At 42.1% G+C, this 22163-nt stretch overlaps 1 protein-coding gene across 18 annotated transcripts in view; it reads left to right on the top strand.

The window, feature by feature from the left end:
* Nucleotides 1–22163, top strand: part of SDK1 (sidekick cell adhesion molecule 1) — an 894112-nt gene that overhangs the window by 715703 nt on the left and 156246 nt on the right. For all 18 annotated transcript variants that reach the window (XM_077907645.1, XM_077907637.1, XM_077907636.1 and 15 more), the window contains 2 exons: nucleotides 17661–17776; nucleotides 19564–19756. In XM_077907645.1, coding sequence (XP_077763771.1) covers nucleotides 17661–17776; nucleotides 19564–19756 — 309 coding nt within the window. The remainder of the gene's footprint in view (nucleotides 1–17660; nucleotides 17777–19563; nucleotides 19757–22163) is intronic.

Consider the following 22163-nt stretch of genomic DNA (forward strand, 5'->3'; position numbering starts at 1 on the left):
AAGGGGAGGAGACCATTTCCCAGGCAAGGTGGGTCCCTAATGGTCCCATGCCATGCTGCTCATCAGCTGGGAAAACTGAAGGCGCACTTGAGGGCCACACAGGATAAACTGTTTCTGCGGCAGCACACTGACTTTCCTGGTTTATCTGTAGCAGATAAGGCAGTGCTACTTTAATAGATAAAAATTGCATCAGGTGAAGCACCATAATTTCATTCCATGTGAGGTTCAGCTAATTTTGCAGCATGGTCAGGGGCTGCCTGGCACTTTTAGCTTGGGTTTGCACCAGTCTGACAGAGGGTAAGAAGCAGGGTACAGAAGACAATCATTGTCCTACCAGAGAGACCTGGATACCCATGGCCCCTGTCCCAGGAGATCCCACAAATTTCTATGCTGGCACTTCCTAGTGTCATGTCCTTCGTTGTATCTGACATGTTGTGAATCTCCACAATGTCAGATAGCTCTGTGGTCAGCACAGCTTTCTTTAGATTAACAATTCCTGTAAACCGATTCTGCCATATATGTAGATTGGGTCACAGATGAATTGTGATGATAGACTAGAATTTACTCAAGGGTGTTGCACATAAGCTTTACATAATTTGCATAATATTGTTTGAGCGCTTGCCTGAGACCTACTCTGTCAGCCGCAGAGAATGGTCCAGGAAAAGTGCTCACCCGGCGTAATCTCAGATTCTCTGGGTTGTTAACAGCAACACACATTCCTGGTAGAAAAGGTGTAAAAGAGGCTTGTGAGCTCAAGTGGGGTTTTCCTGCCAACCCATTAACCAGGTTCTAGATGGAATGAAAGTGATAACCGTGGGAAGGATGGGGGCAGAAAGGGAAAGAGAAAATAAGCAGAAATGATGCCATAGAGCAGTCGTTCTCAAAGTCTGGTCCCTGGACCAGCAGCACCTGCTTGACTTGTTAGAGATGCCAATTCTCAGGTCACCTCAGATCCAGTGGGTCAGAAAGTCTGGGGGATAGGGTCTATGATTCGTGGTTCTACGAGCTCCCCCAGATGATTCTTTTTTTATTTTTTAAAAGATTTTATTTATTTATTCGTGAGAGACACACACAGAGAGATATATAGAGAGAGGCACAGAGACACAGACAGAGGGAGACGCAGGCTCCATGCAGGGAGCCTGTTGTGGGACTCGATCCTGGGACTCCAGGATCATGACCTGAGCCAAAGTCAGACGCTCAACCACTGAGCCACTCAGGCATCCCTGATTTTTTTTTAAAAGATTTATTTATTTATTCAAGAGAGAGGCAGAGACCTAGGCATAGGGAGAAACAGGCTCCTTACAGGAAGCCCAATGAGGGACTTGATCCCAGATCCTGAGATCATGCCCTGAGCTGAAGGCAGATGCTCAACTGCTGAGCCACCTAGGCATCTCCGCCCCCCACCCCCCCAGATGATTCTGATGACTCTAATCTGAGACCACTCCCCAAGGGGTTGGTGGGTGGTACCAAGGAGTCGAAACCACCAACCCTAACAGCTTCTTCTCCATATTTATGTCTCTGGCATTTTCAAAGGGGGATCATGCCCAAGGAGGGTCAGGACCATATGCTAAAGAAAAGCAGTAATCTCTGTGAGCCAAGGCATGTGTGCTGGGGAATGTAGAAATATAGTGTCTCTAAGGAGCAGCTACAGCTGTGTCTCTAGAAACTCTGATGACTGGATAGGAGGCTAGAGTCTTCCCTAAGATAAAGGTCATGACTTGGAAAAGAAAGGAAGATCCACGCAGTGGTCAATGGCTCCTCAGAAGGAGTGAGTTGTATGGACCAAGGTTGTCACTGAGGATAACATGGATGTTTGGAGAAGACCAGGATCTCAGAATAGCTTCTTTTCCACATTATGTCTCCAGCATTTTTGAAGAAAGTAAGACTACAAGGGCCCCACTTATTTCAAGCCCAGTAGCCTGGTCATATTTCAGGAACCTTTGCTTGTCGTTTTGATCTGTCAAGGTTAATGGGATTTGTGTTAGAACAATAGGCTTCTGACAAGGGATAGGTGTCATCCCAAAGGATAGGAAGAACATCTTCAACAGAAACTGGTGAGAAATTATGGCCAGAGAAGAAATGCATACCCAAAACTGTAAAAACACTCGCTAGAGGGCCAGACTGTGGCTTCCACCTCAAGGGCAGAGGAGTAGAGAAACATGGCTCTGTAATTCTCAGGAAGCAGTCACTAGGACTCACCTTTCGTCTTTCAGAATTAGCCATATCCTACCAACCTCTTTTCCTTTTGGAGGAGGGCTACTGACTTAGTCGATCCAAATACCATAGTCATTTCCACTCATTCATTCATTTTTTAAAGATTTTATTTATTTATTCATGAGAGACACAGAAAGAAGCAGAGACATAGGCAGAGGGAGAAGCAGTCTTCTCACAGGGAGCCCCATACAGGACTTGATCCCCAGACCTGGGATCATGCCCTGAGCCAAAGGCAAACACCCAACTGCTGAGCCATCCAGGCATCCCTCATTCATTCATTTATTAATTCATGAAATAAGTACCCTTGTGGCTAAGGTGGGGAAATATGGATTGGATGATGAAAATAATTAGATGTGTTCCCAGGGCTCAGCTTTGCCCATAGAGTGCAATTTACCTGACTCACAGATGTAAAACCCATCGTTCTTCTGGCTCTTCTAGGCCAGCACTTCTGTCAGAGACTTGGAGGGAACAGAGATATGGCATGCCTATCATATATTCAGGTGTCACAGCTGAGGTAATTCATGTATTCTCTCTCAGCTCAGAAATAAAAAATAAATTGCTTTCTTAGATTGATGGTTGAAATCAAGTTGGGACATAGAAGCCAAATACTACATTTACGCACAAACACACCAATCATGTGACCATGGGATGGAGAGATAGGACTTGCCAACTGTCACCATAGAAAGACTGGGGGAAAGGTGAGTCACCCAAGGAGAACTACGACTATAATCTTAATCTCCCTGTGTAGATCACATATTTCCAAATCAAGGCAGATCACAATACCATGGAATCGTATCTTGGCTGGATGTCTCTTGGAGCACTGAGCTCAGTTCCAGGTGCCTTGCCCTGAGGGATGATAAGAAAACCAAGGCTTTTCAGAGGAAGACAGCCAGTACACAGTGGGCAGTGCTCCCTAAATCCTGCCGTATGGGAAACAAAGAGAAACAGGATGTTTGTTTAGCCAGTAGTAGTAAAGCCTAACTGGATATTGTTGTGATTTTCAAATAGTCCAACAGCTTTATGTGCAAGGGACAGTTTACCCAGGAGACAGAAAGGGACCACTGGGCCCAAGTTGTGGAAGGCAAGATTTTAGTTGAGCATAAGGAAAAGCCCCTTTATCAGGCATAGCAGAGGTGCAAGATCACCTAAAGAGCAGGGACGTTTGTCTGAGAAGCTGTGCCAACTGTAGCTAAGGGACCACACATCTGGGTGCTGCAGGTGATCTCATGGCCTCGAGGGCCCTTGCATCTCCTCTTCCAGTCTATACAACTCGATCTGTACCCATCTGGGTGTCTTGCATGGCCCTGGCCTCTATGAAGCTTCACAGAGGAAGCATTATGTATCAAAGATCTGGTGAGCATAATATCATAGGACAGAACCATGATGTTGAGTCAAATGCATGTATTGGAATCTGTGTCCATGCCTAGGTACAGACTCAGGCACATACTCAGCCAATAACTTTCCAACCACATTTTCACTTGGCAATTCCTACTTATACTTAAAGATTTGGCTCAGGAACTGTCTCTTCCATAGAGTCTACCTGAAGGAAATCTGTGTTGACCTTCCGAGTAGCACTTATTACATGGAATCACATATGTCTGCATATCCCACTAGACTCTAAGTTCCATGAAGACAGGGATTGCAAACCTATACTCACCACATAAACACAAAGAAAGGACCTGGTTTGATAATAGTACACATATGCACATTTACACATGCATATGCACATAGACGTATACATATGCATGTGTACTTCTGTGTTAGCATGCCCTTACCAGAGATAAAGCTGACATCTCTTTGTGTAAATGAGAATCTGAAGCCAAAATAAGAAGTCTTCCAGCACATTATACTAATCCTTGTATATTGAACTGGTGTGTTTTATTGTATCATCAGTTTGTGTGATCACATCACAGTGTTTCTAGAGAGGAAAGAATACATTGCAATATTGCCTATAGTAGGGAATCAAGAGATTGTATCAAAAAAGAGGACTTAGAGCTATGTAAATACTTTAGTGTGTGTGTGTGTGTGTGTGTGTAAATATTAGAACAAAAATACAAACATTCCTAATTACCAAAATATATCAAAAAAGAAAACAGACCACATTGTGAATCATACACATGTGTACATATACACAGAGACATAGCAATAAGCATATGTATAATTATAATATGTATGTAACATATGTGTGTATACAATATACAGAACTGAAGCCAAATTTATTGATTATATCAATAAATATAATGAAATTAATTAGCCTGTAAAAAAAAGACTTCCAGATTGGCTGGCAAAGCAAAATCTAACTGGTACTATAAACACAAGATACCCAAAAGGAAGAGACTTAGAAAGGTAGAAAAGTAAAAAGATGTAGAAAAGATACACAGGCAAATACAAATAAAAGAAAGCAGGAGTCATAATCTTGATTTCTGGCTCCTAGATCTCATATATAAAAAAATAAAAAAAGAGAAAGGAGAGCATGTCATAATGCCAAAAGCTGCAGTTCACCGTGAAGTAGTAACATTCACTTATGAACCTAGGAACATAGCAATGACCTGCATGAAGCAGAAACAGTAAGAGATGCAAAGAAAACAGAGACACTAATGAAAGGAGACTTTAACATGTCTCTCAGCCCAAGGCAGATGTAGACAAAAAGTAAAATCAGTCACAGTATAGATACCTAAATGACATGATAAATAAGGTAGAATTTATGTACCAACTGTGAACTCTGACAAGAGAAAATACACCTCATTTTACAGGGGGACAGAGAACATTTATGAAAATCAAGTGTGTCGTAGGCCACGAAAAATCCCAAATGATTTCAGAGAATGCAAAGATTGTATCAAAGAAGCCAAGTTACAAACTGGTGTTCCACTTTATGAATATTGATGCAAAAATGCAAAAATTATCAAGCAAAACTCAAACAGCATGTGAAAAAGTAGTAGATCATATGCAAGTGGGGTTTAATCCAAGAATGCAGTTTTGGCATTTGACAATATTCAACACCTCTCCATAGTAAAAATATGTAATAAAATAGGAATTCATACATATTTACTCAGTATGATAAATGGCATATGTACCTCAGCCCCCAAGTCTGTTTTCTCCATTCGCTTAATGTGGAGGCACTGCAGGTGCTCCTGCTAATGAGGAATGATGGGCTGCTCACAGTCTCCACCACCCTTGAATGTTGCAGGGAGACTGTTCACCAAAGCAGTAGACAAGAGAAAGCAATCAGAGGCACCAGACCTGAAGAGGAAGTGCTAAAACTATCTCTACTTACAGACAATAAGATTTGATATCTGAAAACTAAAAGAGCCCATGGAGAAACTACTGTCAATGATAAGAGAATTTATCAAACTAGCCAGTTACAAAATCCGCATAAGGAAATGGGAGACTCCATGAGCACAAACAAAACACAGCTAGAAGTTATAATCAGAGAGAAGGCTTACTTCACTCAGCATAATACGGAGAAGGACAAACATTATATGTTCTCATTCATTTGGGGAATATAAATAATAGTGAAAGGGAATATAAGGGAAGGGAGAAGAAATGTGTGGGAAATATCAGAAAGGGAGACAGAACGTAAAGACTGCTAACTCTGGGAAACGAACTAGGGGTGGTAGAAGGGGAGGAGGGCGGGGGGTGGGAGTGAATGGGTGACGGGCACTGGGGGTTATTCTGTATGTTAGTAAATTGAACACCAATAAAAAATAAATTAAAAAAAAAAGAACAGAGAGAAGGCCTCACTTCAATATAGCTGAATAACATTAAAAAAGAAAAGAGAGGAAAGAAATCTGGGGGTGAGCTCAACAAGAAATGTCCAACTACACATATTTCTGAAAGTCATACAAATAGACACAAACAAATGGATAGTCTCATCGTGTTCTTGGGTGAGGAGACTTATCATCACAGTGATTGTGTGCTCCCTACCTTAATTTAGAAATGTCCCATGATCTCAACAAAAACAGTATCAGAATCTTTTTTCTAGCTAGAGAAATTCATTTTTAAAGTTCATCCAGAAGAAATGAACAAGAATAGCTAGGAAAATCCTGAAAGGGAAAAGCAATGAGAGTGGACTAGTCCTTTAGGAATGAAAATATATTACCAAGCTCTGTAATTAAAAGAGTGCAGTATCAGTGCAGGAACAGAAGATGAATGGAAAGGAGCAGGAAATCCAGAAATGGACTCAATTACATGTGAAAACTTAGTACACAAAAACAGTGGCATCTCAAATGACTAACCAAAAACACAATTGTTGACAAGTAGTATTGAAGTAAGTGGATTACTCTATGGGAAAAGATGAAACTGGAGCCATTCTCCACACCAGATTCAACATTGCATTCCAAATGGGTCAGAGAGATCCATATTAAAAACAGGAACCCACAGAAGTACTAGAAGAAAACAGTGAATTCTGTATAACCTGGAAGCAGGGAAAATTTCTCTATCATTTAAAATCTAGAAGCAATAAATGAAAAAAAAATTGATAAATTTCACTATATGTTTATATAGCTAAAGTATTCTGTATGTCAAAAAAAGATAAACAGCAGACAAATTATATCCCAGAGAAGTCGTTACTAGCTGTATATTAAGCTGTCTATTAAGAGTTTTAAAATAGAGAAGTAGAAGACCAGTAAGCAAAAGAGAGAAGTCAAGAAATAAGAGAATTAACAGAAGTGCAAGTGGCCTTTAGCCACATGAGAAGGTGCTCACTTTTGCCAATAATAAGAGGAGCACAAAGGAAACTACACAGAGACACCATTTCTCACCTATCATTTTCGCAAAAATGTGAAAATCTGACAGTATTCTGTGATAAGACTTGAAACAGACACGCTTGCTCAGTGCTAGTGGGGAAGCAACATGATACGAATACTGATAGGTCAATCAGCACACATCCGTGGATGCCGCAGTTAGTGGGAGGACATTTAATGAGGAACGGGTACCCGTAGTCTCCAAGCATCTCCTCCCAAAATGCATAGGAATTACAGAGGGACAGGGATAACTCTGCTGAGGAGAAACCTCAGGCAACAGGGGGTTCAAGTGAACCTCCCATGATGGGACAAAGCAAAATCGTGCAGCAGAGAGGACTCTATGAAATAACAGAGCACCACCTCTGTGCTCCCCCTTCCTAAGAGGCATAGCTGGAACCTACCTGAGAAAAGACACGAGACACACACAAACCAAGGGACAATACACAGAAAATAATTAGCCTGTAATATCCTGAAATGCCTATGCTGTGAAAGTCGAGGAAGAATTGAGCAACAGCCCCAGGTGGAAGACCGAAGAGACGTGAAAAGTAAAAGCAGCACAGGATCTGGACCGGATTCTTACTACCATGGAGGGGAGGACCTTACAGGAAAAACAGGAGAAATTGTAGATAAGATGCAGTTCTGATGTTCTGGGTTCTGTGGCTGTATTGTGGTCAGGTGGTCAATGTCCTTTCTATGACTTACATGCCACAGATTCTGGGGACTGAGGGACTTACCTTGGTAGCTCACTATCAAACAGTTTGGGGCGGAAAGTCTTTCCATTACTTCAAATGCTTTGTAAGTTTTAAATATGTCAAAATGCAAATTATCTGTCTCATTTAAAAATATTGCTAATTCCTTTTCATGTTCTACCCCAAACTGGTAGAACTCCTGATGCCAATACCTGGCTAAACCGTCAACCCCCTGACTTGTAGAAACTTATTCCAATGAGACACTTGCAAACAAATGGAAAGATGGGAAGGCCCATACGTGAGACTGTCCACCTCCATGGTAAGGCGAGACCTACCGAAAGGCCCTCACCAAGGTCCTGGTGCAAGACTCTGGCTCATAAACCACTGTGCTGTGCTGCTTTCTAGGTTTTCCTAGAAATTCCACGGTATCCCTGCAGAGAAAGAGGAGAGCATAATAGCAGAAATAGGGCTTCTTAGTAACTTTGAGACCATCTATCTATCTGTTTATAAAACTAAATTAACTTACAAATATTTGTAAAATACTAAAAAATTGAAGGTAAAATTCAAAGAAATGAATACAAGCATATATTAAATTGGTGGCATAACCAAACAGAAAGCGATTACTTCAAGTCACTTTAAACTATGATTACTTGACTATACATCCCTAACAGGATATACTCCAGGCATAAAAACAAAAACTGGGGGGCACCTGGGTGGCTTTGTCGGTTGAGCATCTGCCCTCAGGTCATGATCCTGGGGTCTCTCTCTCTCTCTCTCTCTCTCTCTCACACACACACACACACACACACAAATAAGTAAAATCTTTTAAAAAATGGGGAGAAAAAGGTCTGAGACTGTTATCAGCAGTCACATGGTAATGATGGTGTTGGGTTTACATTTTAAGACTATTGCGTGAGAGTTATGAGGTAAAGCAAAGAAGTATTATGTTGATGTTATTGGGAACTGAGATTTTTGTTGAAAGTTGAAACTTTGAATTTGAATTAGTAGTATGATGATTTTGTCTTAAAAAAAAAAGAATTTTTTAAAAAAGTCATAGATATAGGAACCAATGCAGTAGCCCTGGGCTTCCCAGTAACCACACACACAAAAAAAACCACAGGCATTCTTGGATAAGTAAACAGAGATTCCAGGTCAGGTATCCAGCAGGTAATATATAAGATGAGCCTGCAAGATCTTGACCTCTCGGAAAGCAAAGAAACTATTAAATGTTAGGGACAGCTTGTCAAAAAGACTCATCCTCACCTGGAGAGACTCCCCCTACTTAAAGATGGGAAAATATGAAAATCAATACCACTAATAATTGCAATGAAGTGAAATGCTTCAAATACCTGTCAGTCTGTGGATTCATAACAGTATTTTTTTAAGCCTCATTGGTCACCTTTGGAGAATATAAGAGAAACTATTATATAATGAATTTGCATAAACCTTCCCAATCAGAACTCTCAAGATGTATTGTGAGATACTTGACCTTGATTGGTGAACGTCATGGTTTTAATATCTGGTTTTATTCTTGAGATGGCTCCATTCAGACTGCATGCAGACTTTTAACCTCTTCCAATACATGGAAGCTACCATTGACGAGAAAGTATTTGCACAAGTAGGTAGTCACATGTTAGAAGATTATTTATTACCTTTTCCCCAGTTAGGAGAAACTTCTTCCTTGCCATTAACCGGAATGCAGATAATTCAGCCTCTTTAAATAGCACTTTACGGGCATAATGTTTCTTTAGGTTAACAGCTCTTCCTTTCATTTCTTTGACAGACATAATGTTGAACGTTTTTTTGAGTTGAGGTGAATGGATTGGATTCTGAGCAAATGTTTTTCATATCAAGTATTTCAAAATAATGAGTATTTCTATGGTTCTACATAGATGTTGTTGCCAGTCTTACTATTTTCCCTTCAGAGTTCAAACAGTGATTCCTTTAGAATTATAAAATTGATCCTGTTCTCTCCAGTGCACAGTTAACTCCATAACCAAGGTGAGTTTCTGCTTTGACCCCCGTATGTGTCAGGATGCTTCTACAAGGTTTCAACCATGTCCACTCAGGTGCTCAGAAGTGTCAGTTAATGGAACCACTGTTGGTGCCAATAACTCATGCTTCCACAAATCTTCAACGTGACTCCAAGTCACCAAAACTAATAGCAACAGTGATAATAACAGTGCTTTGTTTAGTTCACACACTTGGGACCCTTCTTTCTGACAGCCCATAGGCTTCCATCTGCAATTGAAATAGGAAACGGGTAGGGGGGCGCCTGGACGGCTCAGTCCGTTAAGCATCTGACTCTTGATTTCAGCTCAGGTCATGATTTCAGGGTCATGAGATTGAGCCCCACAACTGGCTCCACGCTCAGTGGGGAATCTGCCTGAGGATTCTCTCTCTTGCCTCTCCCTCTCTCAGATAAATAAAGCTTAAAAAAAAAAACAAAAGAAATAGGAAACAGCGAAGTTCCCACTTTTGAGTAATGCTATTAGAAGACTAACGGATGGCAGTTAGATGACCCAGAGACAAACTCATTCAGATCATTAAATCAGCAAAGCCTCCATCATGGATGGATGATACTGATAGTTCTAACCTCACCTGACATGTAGCATTATCATCAAACCCTAAAAGACATCCTTTTGTCAAAAGGGATGCCATTTTTTTTTGGTCTTTCACAAAACAACAACAACAAAAAAAGGTGGGACTGTAGTGTCCTGGATTTTAGTAGATTTACCATCCCAATAGCATCCTTAATAAAGAGTTCAAGGCCACAGGCCACCTCTTACAAATAATGTCTCTGAATAAAACAATGAATTTCTTGAATCTGAGGCTTTTCAGGTTGACTTTTGCAGTACAATCTTTATGCCTTCCTGTTAGCTTTGGTATATTAAACTTATAAATGTGTTCTTTGACACCTTACTTATTCCCAATATCCATTTAGCTTTTTGCCCATATCATCCTTCCTAGCATGACTGATATGTGGTATACTGTGGTGCCGGTCCCGATCATTGCCTCTGGGCCGCCTCCCCATCCCCAGCACTGGCACAGGGTCTGCTCAGGGTTCACTGCTGTGACCCTTCTGGAACCTCCCACCTCCTCCCCCAGGTCAGCCTATGGTTGGCTAGTGGCTGGCTGCTTTGGGCATGGAAAAGCCCAGTCCCTTGGCCTCAGTTGAGGACAACTGGAAGGGATTAGATGCCCTCTTCTGCACTGTCCTGGCTTCCTCACTTCCTTCTGGGTGTATCTACTAAGCACCCCAGTAAAGCTTATACAGGAAATGCCTCACAAACAGGATGCTCAATCTAACACAGGTATATGATTTTACAACATAAGTAACACTCTTTGTTTTGAAGGAGTTAATCAGAAAGTTTTGCTTTAATAGTCTTCCAACTAAGTCTGTCCCTGGGTCATCTGACATGTCATCCACACACCTTCTACCAGTGTTATTCAGAAGCCATACCTGTCCTATTTCCCGTGCTCCATTGGTCCCAGACATGTCTCTTACAGCTTCTACACAATCTGACAAGAGGAATGATTCTGCAGCTACAAGGAGGAGTGTTGGCTTTAGTGCTCAACAGCAGGATGTTGTAACCAACTTCTCATATTCAATCTGATACAGTTGTAACCAAATTCATAAATACCCTTTCTTCCAATTTTGTAGCTGCATCCAGTTTCCCACTTCTAATCTTTTCTGGGTAAGATCAGCTATTGGGGGAAAGGTGCTGGCATGATCTGCCTGGCATCATCACTTCATCCAATTCCTTTCCCATCAGATACTGAATTTAGGCTAAAGGAGAAGATGATCTGAGCATGCAAATCTCAATTCCAGAGCATCGCCATGACATTCCCTGGGCAGAAAATTCTTTTACTATCTGACTTTTACTACCTGATGATTCCCTTTAATTTTTTTAAAGATTTTATTTACTTATTTATTTTTGAGAAAGAAAGCAAGCAAGCACAAGCAGGGAGAGGGACAGAGGCTGAGCAGGGAGCCCAATGTGGGGCTCAAACCCAGGACCCTGAGATCATGACCTGAGCCAAGGGTAGACGCTTCACTGACTGAGCCACCCAGGCGTCCCAATGACTCCCTTTAATTAGAAAATTGTTCATTATGCTGGGGAAATATGTCTCTATAAATATAAAATGGTATTACTAATACAGACATAAATGATTTTAATATATATTTATATGATTAAATATAAAGTACATATAGTGGACTGTGGGCTTAATGACTTCAGAAATCAGCTTTTCAGAAAGTTGTGGCTGCATGCATTCTTAAGGATGTTTTCAAATGAGTTGAGTTGAAAAATCCAAGAAAAAAAAAAGCATGCAGTAGGCAATATTGACACATTCATTTCTATTTGATTAAAGAACTAAAATTCTGAAAGATTCATGACCTATAAATATTAATTATGTACTCTCTGATCCCAAATATTTCAAAAAGTCAATTATTTGAAGCTGTAAAATGCTGCAGTCCTCTTTAATGAGTTGATTTATTTATGTAGCTTATTATTTTAAAACATTTTTAAATTTCTAAAACCAAGGATTCATTTTGAAATCCATCAAGGATCAGATCTTGCTGAATTTACATGACTAGCCAGGAAGAAAGAAAGGGAAGGAGGTAGAAGGGAATTTTTTAAAAGTCATTCATATTTTACTGAGGAACACCTAACACCAGGAAATAAGCATAATCACACACGCCCTCTATATGTGACCAGGCAAAAATACTAGCAAATTAATTGAAAAAAAAATTCCATGCACACTTAACAATAACTACAAAATTCACTGGTGATAAGCAGCTTGAACTACCGTAAAAGTGAACTTGAGAGGTTGGGTGAATGGGGATGTTGGGGAGAGTGCTGTGGGCTGTGCTGCTCTGAGACCTCCCTGCAGATGCTCCTGAAAAATGTGTAACAATGGCTGGGTTCAGCAAGTGCATAGTAAAGTCATGTCTAGTTTTTTGTTGTTGTTTTAAGATTTCATTTGTTTATTTGAGACAGGCAGAGAGAGCGAGAGTTCAAGCACAAGCGGGGAGCAGGGGCAGAGAGAGGTAGAGGGGGAAGCAGACTCCCTGCTGAACAGAGAGCCTGATGTGGGACTCGATTCTAGGACCCTGAGATCCTGACCTGAGCCAAAGGCAGTTGCTTAACCAACTAAGCCATCCAGGTGCCCCTAGTTTTATTTTTTTTAATAGACTTTGTTTTTTAGAGCAGTTTTAAGTTCACCACAAAACTGAGCAAAAGGTGCAAAAGTTCCCCATGGGCTGCGTACCCCCTACCCATCACAGCCTCCCCCACCATCACTATCCCCCACCAGAGTGGTGCATCTGTTATAGTTGTTGAACTACACCAATACATCAGTGTCACCCACAATCAGTAGTTTATATCAGGGTTCACTCTTGGTGCCATAAACTCTGTGGGTTTTGACAAAAGTGTGATGACGTGCATCCACTGTGACATCATACACAATAGTTTGCCCTAAAAATCCTGTGTTTTGCCTACTCGTCCCTCCGTCCCCTCCCCTGACAACCACTAATGGACTACCTCTGTGGTTTTGCTGTTTCCAGAATGTCCTCTAGTGGGAATCACACAGGATGTAGCCTTTTCAGATTGGCATATTTCACTTAGTAGTATGCAATGCACAGATAAAGTTTTCAAATGTAATGCAATAGTTGTAAATTTTTCAGCGGCTGTGAACAGCGGTTGACCACTGTGGAGAATCGACAAGACATCATTAACTCTGGTGCTCCTCTGCCATGTGGTGCCTCCTGCTTGCCCATTCCAAGAAATCCCACTTCAGCCATTGCTTTATCCCGGCCACAGACTTTTCTGTATCAGATTAATTCCTGTTTCTAAAACTGCTCATGTGCTTTCTCCGTTCCCCTGTTAGGGGAGCATGGGTGCTAGGTGCTCACGACAGGGCTCCTTGTCCTTGGCTGTGAGAATCAAGACAGAGTTAAAGCTGTGTTGAATTTAAGACTGAGAGTGTACTAGGATCACTGTAGGGGGAATTATCTAGAAAAAATGAATTTTCTTTTTGAGCGATGAAAACTACAAAAGAGCATAACACCTGTCACTTTAGCAGACCTCTTCAAGGTCTGCAGTTAGGGACAAGGGAAGAACTGCACTTTAAATGCTAATTATCTGGGGAGAAAATGTCCCTGGAGGCCTTATTGGGAGCAATGGGAGGCCACCGAGGCACTGAGATCTCTTGTGAAGACTGCAGAGAAGCCCTACCTGGGAGCAAGGCCAGAGCCTTTCCTCGCAAGAGGAGGGCTCCATAGCCCTCAATAATTAAGGCCTTTCAGCCTCTGTTGGAAACACTTTCGACAAGGATTTTCTGGCTGTAGCTCTTTCTTTCACTTTAGGGAATTTGTAATTCCATCGTCCTTGTATTCATGAGTCATTTCCGATGACAATAATTAGGGTGACAAGAAGCCAAAGGAAGGCTAGGACAACTGGTGATTTTTTTGGACAAAGCCCCAGGTGGGCAAGAGGAAGGACTCTGGGGCTCCAGAACCTCCTTCCTGGGACATTGGGATGGACTGTGCCTCTAGCTTCACGGGCTGTGATGCAGGGGTGCCGCAGGCAGAGCCACTCTGAACCTGGTGCTTTGATGTGACCCCAGCTGATGAGAAGGGAGGGCAGAATGAGGCTTCTGGGAGAAGCAGCCAACACGTCAGAGTCTCCTCCCAGGTGCCCCTGATACTTTTCTTCCCTTTCCCTGTTCCTCCTTCCTCGTCTCTCCCTCTTCATGTCTTCCCTTCTTTCAGTGGAGACAACTAGAGGTTTAAGACAACCACTGTCCTACAGCACCTCCTGGTGCTGTGGGGCCGGAGGGGAGGCCCCCAGTCTGAGGGTGGCTGGGCTGGGCTGGAGGGCAGGACATGGATCCTCTCACATGTCGGGGCCATGGCAGGGAAGGCTCGAGGCTGGGCTCCCCCAGGATAGCCAAGGTGGTGTCAGGGTCCTGGGCAGAGTATTTGCTGAGCCCGCATGCCAGGATCCCAGGCACAGATATCACCTCATGGTGGGAGAAAAGTATCAAAAAACTTACAGCAGGTTTTTATTTTTAAGATTTTATTTATTTATTCATGAGAGACAGAGAGAGGCAGAGATATAAGCAGAAGGAGAAACAGGTTCCCTGCGGGGAGCCCAATATGGGACTTGATCCCCAGGATCCCGGTATCATGACTTGAGGCAAAGGCAAAGGTTGACGCTCAACCACTGAGCCACCCAGGTGCCCCCTTACAGCAGTTTTTAAAAGTCAGATTCCCTGTGATATAATTTACAGAAAATTATTGATTCCCCCTTTTTAAGGTACAGTTGTGTACGTTTCGATAAACACACATAGTCCACGATCACAACCGTGATCGAGACACAGACTATTTCCATCACCCGCAGAATCCCATGTGCTGCCCCTCTGTACTCCAGAGGGATTATATCTTCAGAGTGTATTTTTTCTGTTCTTTTATTTGTAAGTTCTTTATGTCTTCACCTTTAAAGTGAGATTCTTTTAGACACCACAAAGTCAGGTCTCGCTTTTCATCCGATGGCCTGTCTTTTGTTGGTATGTATGGACTGTTTACATTTTATGTGACTTGATAAAGTTAAAATCTGTAATCTAGACAATTGCTTTCTATTTGATCCCTCTCCTGTTTTCTCCTTTTCTGCTCCTTTTGCTTACCTGCTCTGGGATTAATTAGGTATTTTCATATTTACATCATTTTCCCCATGCTTGCCTTATTTTATATCTTTTCCAAACTCATTTAGTGATTGCTCCAGAGTTTATGACAGACATCCTTAATGAATCACAGTTTATCTTGAGGCATACCATATGCATAATGTAAGAATCTGGTCAGTGTGTCCTTCCAGAGCCTCCTTCCCAATTCTCATCTTGTCAGGACCACTCATTTCACTCGTACCCACGCTACAGGTCCTGATGAAACACTACCTTTGTTGCTCTAAACTATCAGCTATATTTGAGAGTGAGTCAAAATAAGAAAAGAAATCTATTCTATCTGCCTTCATCTTAGCTGTTTCTGGAAATCACCATTTCTCTGCATACAGCTAGGCCTGGTATCTGTCTGGTATCACGTTCCTCCAGCGTTTTTCACAGTGCTGGTGTGCTGGTAATGAATTCTCCCCATCTGCATCTCCCTGAAAACGCCTTTATGGTGCTTTCACAGGACAAGAACCCTGGGACCATAGATTTTCCCATCAGTACCTTAAACATATTACTCCATAGCTTCCTGGCTCACTTGGCTTCCAATGGGAAGGCCTTTGTAATTCCCTCCTTCATTTCTCGGTAGCACCGAACTTGTCTGGGCATCTGCAGCCTCCGAATGCTCTGTCCTGCCCTGCCAGCCCGCATTCAGGTGCTGGCGATTCATTAGAAATTTTAACTGAGCTTCCCCTACCTGGCTGCACAGTGTCCCCTGATCCTTCTCTGTCGCAGGTGAGCCAGCACTTGCACCCTCACCCCTCCAAGAGGCCCATCTTTCCTTAACATTTCAGACTCCCTGGTTGCCTTGTTGACCTTGGCTTTCCTCCAGGCTCAAGGAAATTTAAGATTTAGTAGTTAGTTCAGCTTCAGTACTGGGAAGTGACGTTCTTCCCGGCATTCTACATCCTCAGCACTGTGATCCCCCCTGGCCATTTTTATTTAGTTATTTTTAATCCACAAATGCTGAGTGGGGAACCAGACTATTGGCCTGGCAGCCAGCATCAAGAGCGGCTGGGAAAAGAGCGTTACTTGAGGAGTACACTGAGGGGCTGGGGTGAATTTTATGCTTTTTTCACTTCTGCCTAATGAGATGAGCTTTTGGAGAAAAGAATAATGAGAAGCTTAGTAATCTTTAACAGTACCATGCTCTGTCCCCGTGTGTTCTGTGCCAGGAAACTGTTGTCTTTATGTCTTTACCTTGAGCCAGAGGATCCTTTTGGCTTCTGTGTCTTATCTTTGAAGCAAGCTCTGAAAGAACAGGACCTTCTTTTGCAGAAAGTTGGATGTCACAGCCAGTGGGCTCATCCCCTCCTTCGAGGCCAGTGAGGTTCTTGTCCTCCAGCAGCCAGTCATGGCTGCCTTTTTCAAAACCCTTTGGATTCCTGATGGTCTGCCGTGTACTTTATCAACCATTGTATTTGGCACATGAAGCAATGCCCAAAGCAACCTATCTACATCCTCAGCACAGCTGCCCCCATGTACCCCATGTCTAGTCATGCTCACTGTTTCCTCACAGTATGCCGGGGTTTTATAGTCCCAGGTCCTGCTCACTCTATTTCCCCAATGGAGAAGGCCTTTCTCAAGGCCTTCCCTCTTCAGACATTTCTGCCAGACCTAGTCTAGGTGCCTCCTGGCCAGAGCCTTCCATGCTTTCATAGGGCAGAGTTGGCTGCTCTGTCCTAGGTGTCTGCTGCTCCACAGAACAATGCACCTGTTTCAGTTGCATGAGTAGCCAACATGACTTCCTGGAAGGCAGGCCATTTGGTGTAGCTGGTCAATAACAGGAAGACAAAATGGTGATCCCTGTAATAGACAAAGAGAAATTTAGTCTCCAAATGAGTGAACAATCCATATGGGAGGGGATGCTTTTTTTCCCATACGAAGGATAAATGGGCTTGAAACATGGTGGTACCTAGGGGGGAAGGGGTTTCTCGAAACCTTGCCTGGATCTCAAACACTGAGTCACTGAGAAATGAACCAGAGAAAGCTTTTATTAGCTTTTTATTTTGGGATTCCTGGGAAAGCCTCACCCGTGGAATGAGATGATCCAGTCCACTTTTACACCAACACCTTAAAGAATTCTCCAGCACAAGATGAGAAATAGCCCAGTTCTTTTTCTTCATAATGCCACTATTAGCTTCCAGAAACATTCATCACACTTCCCTGTTCTCAATGCTGTAATGGCCTGTGAATCAGGAGTGGCAGTTAAGAGTTTCTTTTTCATCTCTTCTCCCTACCGTGCCTCCTACCGTTTGTTTTGCTGTCTTCCACGACTGCCTTGGAACAGTGCCTACTGCGCCCCCACAGAACGTGCAGATGGAAGCTGTGAATTCCACAACCATCCAGTTTCTCTGGAATCCCCCACCTCAGCAGTTCATCAACGGCATCAACCAGGGATATAAGGTACATGGACTTAGTTCAGACCCCTGGGTGGCCGTCCTGGTATGTCATGGTCTTGTGACCAATGAGAAGGCTGCCCACTCCTCATTTCATAAAGAACCCATTGCATCAAGTTACAGAGTGTGTTGGCTTTGGTGCTAGTGGTTGGGAGGGGGGATGAGGGGGTCACCATTTATCCAAGCCCTTATCTGCTCTACTGGTTCAAAAACTCAAATTATTAGTTTTCAAGTGGATGGTTCATACGTAACAGAGCAATTTCTTTTGAGAAAAGCCATTTATTTTAAAATTAGCAGTGGAAAACCTATCTCAATTGATTGGAATCAGCATTTGTACAAACCACTTCTTCTTGGAGAGAAGTCCTCTTAGAGGACCAGACTTAGAACAAAGGGTGCTAGATGCAGTGAATGATATTTCTGTCAGGTAAAGATATTTATTCCCTCCCCGTCTCAAGTTCAGAGAGAGTTCTGTATATAGAACCAAGACCAGTGAATTCAGGGCACCTACCTGGCTTGAATTAGATACCCAGATTCCCACTATATAACCTCCAGATAACTTTCCTTAACGACCAGAATATGTTACCTTCATAGATGTATTTGGATGCAATTTCCAAAAGTGTAGTTCATCGTGCCTTTTAGATCATCTTCTGGTTAGACTTGGGATCCCGTCTTGGTTTTACCTACATCACAGTCACTAGTGTTCTGCAATAGCAGGTAAGCTCAGGGAAGACCTTTATGGAGAAAAGACTCTATCTAGTCTGCTTGAATTCTTGGTAATTTCAAATTCAGAGAGTATTATTTCCTTAGACACGTGGTTCACTTCTTTTTCCCGTTTGGATTCAACTTACAAAAACACTTTTTTGTTTTCACTAGAAAGGCAGATGTAGCTAGAAATTTGCCCTGCCTTTTCTTTTCCTTTTAGATTCCCCCAGAGGAATCTACACTCAGAAGCTTTTTTGAAAGAAAATCATATTGATCAACCAAGATGATTTTGCCTCCTTGACTTTCCTGTCAAGTCTTATTGGCAAGACTGGAGCATTCATTCAATGGCTCAGTGTCGGTTTGATCTATATAAATACACTTTGTGTCCTGCAGCATGTCAACCTTCAGACCTAATTAACCCTGGAAATGTTTGGTATCAAAGGAATTAAAAGTCACACTCATACATAATGTTGCCCAAACATTAAAACAACTTCCCTTGGAATATGTATGTATACTATATTTCTTTAAAATTATGATCGACTTCCTAAATTATTTTCAGAAAACTAGTGTGACATAAATCATAAATAATTAAGATTCATTCTCATTGAATCCCGGGCTTCTTTCTGAGGCAGAGTAGGTGCCTATCTGGAAAAAATATCTGTGTTCATGTTTCGTTGATAATTGTGTTTGTTTTATTGTACCGATTAAGTTAAGTAAAGATGGCATTGTCTTTATTGCATAGTGCTAAAAAAAAAAAAAAAACATGTATGCTCCACAACATCTTTAAGTGAAGAGAAAGTGAAGGTTTGAGGAGTATCTATTATTCCAACATGTTTAAAGTAGATATTTTATTGATATATACATGTATAAAATATATACAAATGTATATATTTGTGTACAATTATCTGTGAGATAGCCTTTCAACTCCATATTTTTAAGTGAGATTATAAAATGTAGGATTTATGGAGTTTCTTAATCATGACATTGCTTTCTTTGAAGATACAGTAATTACAAGATAAAAATTTGGATACAGACTTGAGAGTGAAGATGTGCAGTTTAAAAGGATCTCTTTGTCCACTTGTCCCCTCACAGCTCCTGGCGTGGCCAGCTGAAGTCCCCGAGGCCACCACAGTGGTCACCATTGCACCAGATTTCCACGGAGTCCACCACGGGTATATAACAAATCTGAAGAAGTTCACTGCTTACTTCGCATCAGTTCTGTGTTTCACCACTCCAGGGGATGGGCCTCCAAGCACACCTCAGCTCATATGGACTCACGAAGATAGTGAGTACTCCTCTGCCATGTGTCTTCTCAAAAGTCAGAAGTCAGGTGTCAAGGAGGTCCAGACTACCTCACTGCCAGTGCTGGATGAGGTCCGAGGAGGGTCATGAGGAGCCTTCATGTCCTCAGAGTGCTCACAGACTGTGCACCCTAGTGAGATAGGTCATGGGCAGTATTAATAATGAGTGGCAGAAAGTGGTTTCTGGGATTCGAAGCCAGGCTAGTGGAAAGATCTCAGAGGGCAAGAGAAACAGTCTGGACTCAGCCATGTGGTCCACCTGTGGTCTTGCTGAACTTCTCTATCCACAGATTTCAACTTCCAATCCCCTTACCTTCTTCTTGAACACCCCATGAGGCCTCCCAGCTATGCCTTCCCTGACCCTCCCTGGGGCATCTCTCCTGAGTTCCTCTGAGCATCCTGACTTGCCATCACCTCCATCTGGTCAGCTCAGACCAGCTCCTTCTCGGCCTCCAGGCCAGCTGACACCTGTGGAAAGCATCATCTAGTGAAGCTATCTGAGAAAATGACCGCAGATGTACACTAAGACTCGCATACAGGGAGGTTCATTGTGGTTATTTGTAATGGGATAAAAAGAAAGAAAGAAAAGTATGCAAATGTCCCAGATGGGTATAATTTTAAAAATTATAGAATGACATTATACTAAACATTTTGTCATTATTAAAAACTTTTGAGAGAAAATTGTCATGATCTAGTGTTAGGTGAAAAAAAATATGTAAAACTACATGTGATCTAAATTTTATAGTAGCACACTTGTATAAAACTACCTGAGATGAGAAGAGACCTTGAAGGAAAGATGTCACAATTCTGACAGTTGTTATCTTTATGTGATGTGATCATGGAGATTCTCCACATTTGTTTGGATTTTGCCCCATGTTCTCATTTCGCTGTGAATACGTACTCTCTTTATAAGGAGAATTGAAACTAGTACATGTTTAGAAAAAGTCACCCAGGGCTGCCACTTGTCTGTCCTCCCATCCAGGCCACGGGACTCTGGGTATGGCTGGCCTCCTGTGCCACAGATGGCACAGTGGCACAATGGTGCGGTGGCTGGGCCCTACTCGCTGAGGCCTCATTATTGCTGTGCTCACAGAGGCAACATGTACAGAGGTCATGGCCATCCAAGATGAGCTTCCTCCCCCTCAGCTCCCCCCTCAGGCCCTTCATTCTCACCCCACTGCCTCTCTCAGAAGATGGAGTCTGACCCTATTGTCAACCCACAAATGCACTCAGGTGTCTCTCATCTGAAAGTGGCAACTCCCTACCCACCCTGTGTTCCTGGTGAGCTCACTTCCTTCCCAGAGAAGCTATTACTGGACCCCTAACCTCTCACACTCATCATAACCTTCAGCAACAGCTCTCACCCCACCCCTGGATGGTGACCTCCTTACAACCATTGCATTTTATCAGCTGCTGCAACTACATCAACTGATACGATTCTGTGGGTTTTTCTTTTTCGGCGAGTTGTTGATAGAGCAGATTGATTTTCAAAAGTCGAACCAGCCTTGCACACTTGGAGTAAATCTCACTTGGTCCTAGTTTGTAATTATTGTTTATGTTGTTGGATTTCATTTGCTAATACTTTGTGTGTGATTTTTTTGCATCCAGGTTGATAAGAGAGATTTCTGTACTTACTATGTGTCTGGTTAAGTGTCAGGGTAATGGCTGGCTTCATAAAATAAGCTTGGTATTGTTCCCCTCTGCTGCTTTCTTTTTTTTTCCTTTAAGATTTATTTATTTATTTATTTATTTATTTATTTATTTATTTATTTGAGTGCTTGAGCAGGGGGAGGGGCAGAGGGAGAGAGAGAATCTCAAGCAGACTCCATGCTAAGCACAGAGCACAATGAAGGGGTGATCTCACAACCTTGGGATCATAATCTGAGCCAAAACCATAAGTTGGATGCTCAACCAACTGAGCCACCCAGGCTCCCCAGCCCCTCTTTGGCTCTCTAAAAGAGATTGTGTAAAGTCAGTATGAATTCTTCTTTAAATGTCTGGTGGCATTTTCCAGTGAAATCTTCTGGACTTGGATATTTCTTTTAGGGGAGCTTTTAAATTATAAATTCATTGTCTCCGATGATTACAATACTATTCAGTTGTCTGTTTAATTTTGGTTGTGTATTCGCAGTCTGATTTTTCAAGAAACTGACCCTCTAAGTTGTTGAGTCTGTGCATATAACACCCCTGGCAGTATTCCCTTAGTCTCCTCCCATGGCTGCAGGGTATGTTATTGTGTTCCTTGTTTCATCCCTAATATTGCTGATCTCTTTTTCTATTTCTGTCATTTTTCCTAGAGATTTGTCAATTTTATTGATTTTTTTTGAGGAACGCTTCTTATTTCATTGAGTTTTCTCCATTGTTTTCCTATTTTCAATTGCATTGATTTCT

Source organism: Canis aureus, chromosome 8 (genome assembly GCF_053574225.1).
Source record: "Canis aureus isolate CA01 chromosome 8, VMU_Caureus_v.1.0, whole genome shotgun sequence".
NCBI classification, from domain to species: domain Eukaryota; kingdom Metazoa; phylum Chordata; class Mammalia; order Carnivora; family Canidae; genus Canis; species Canis aureus.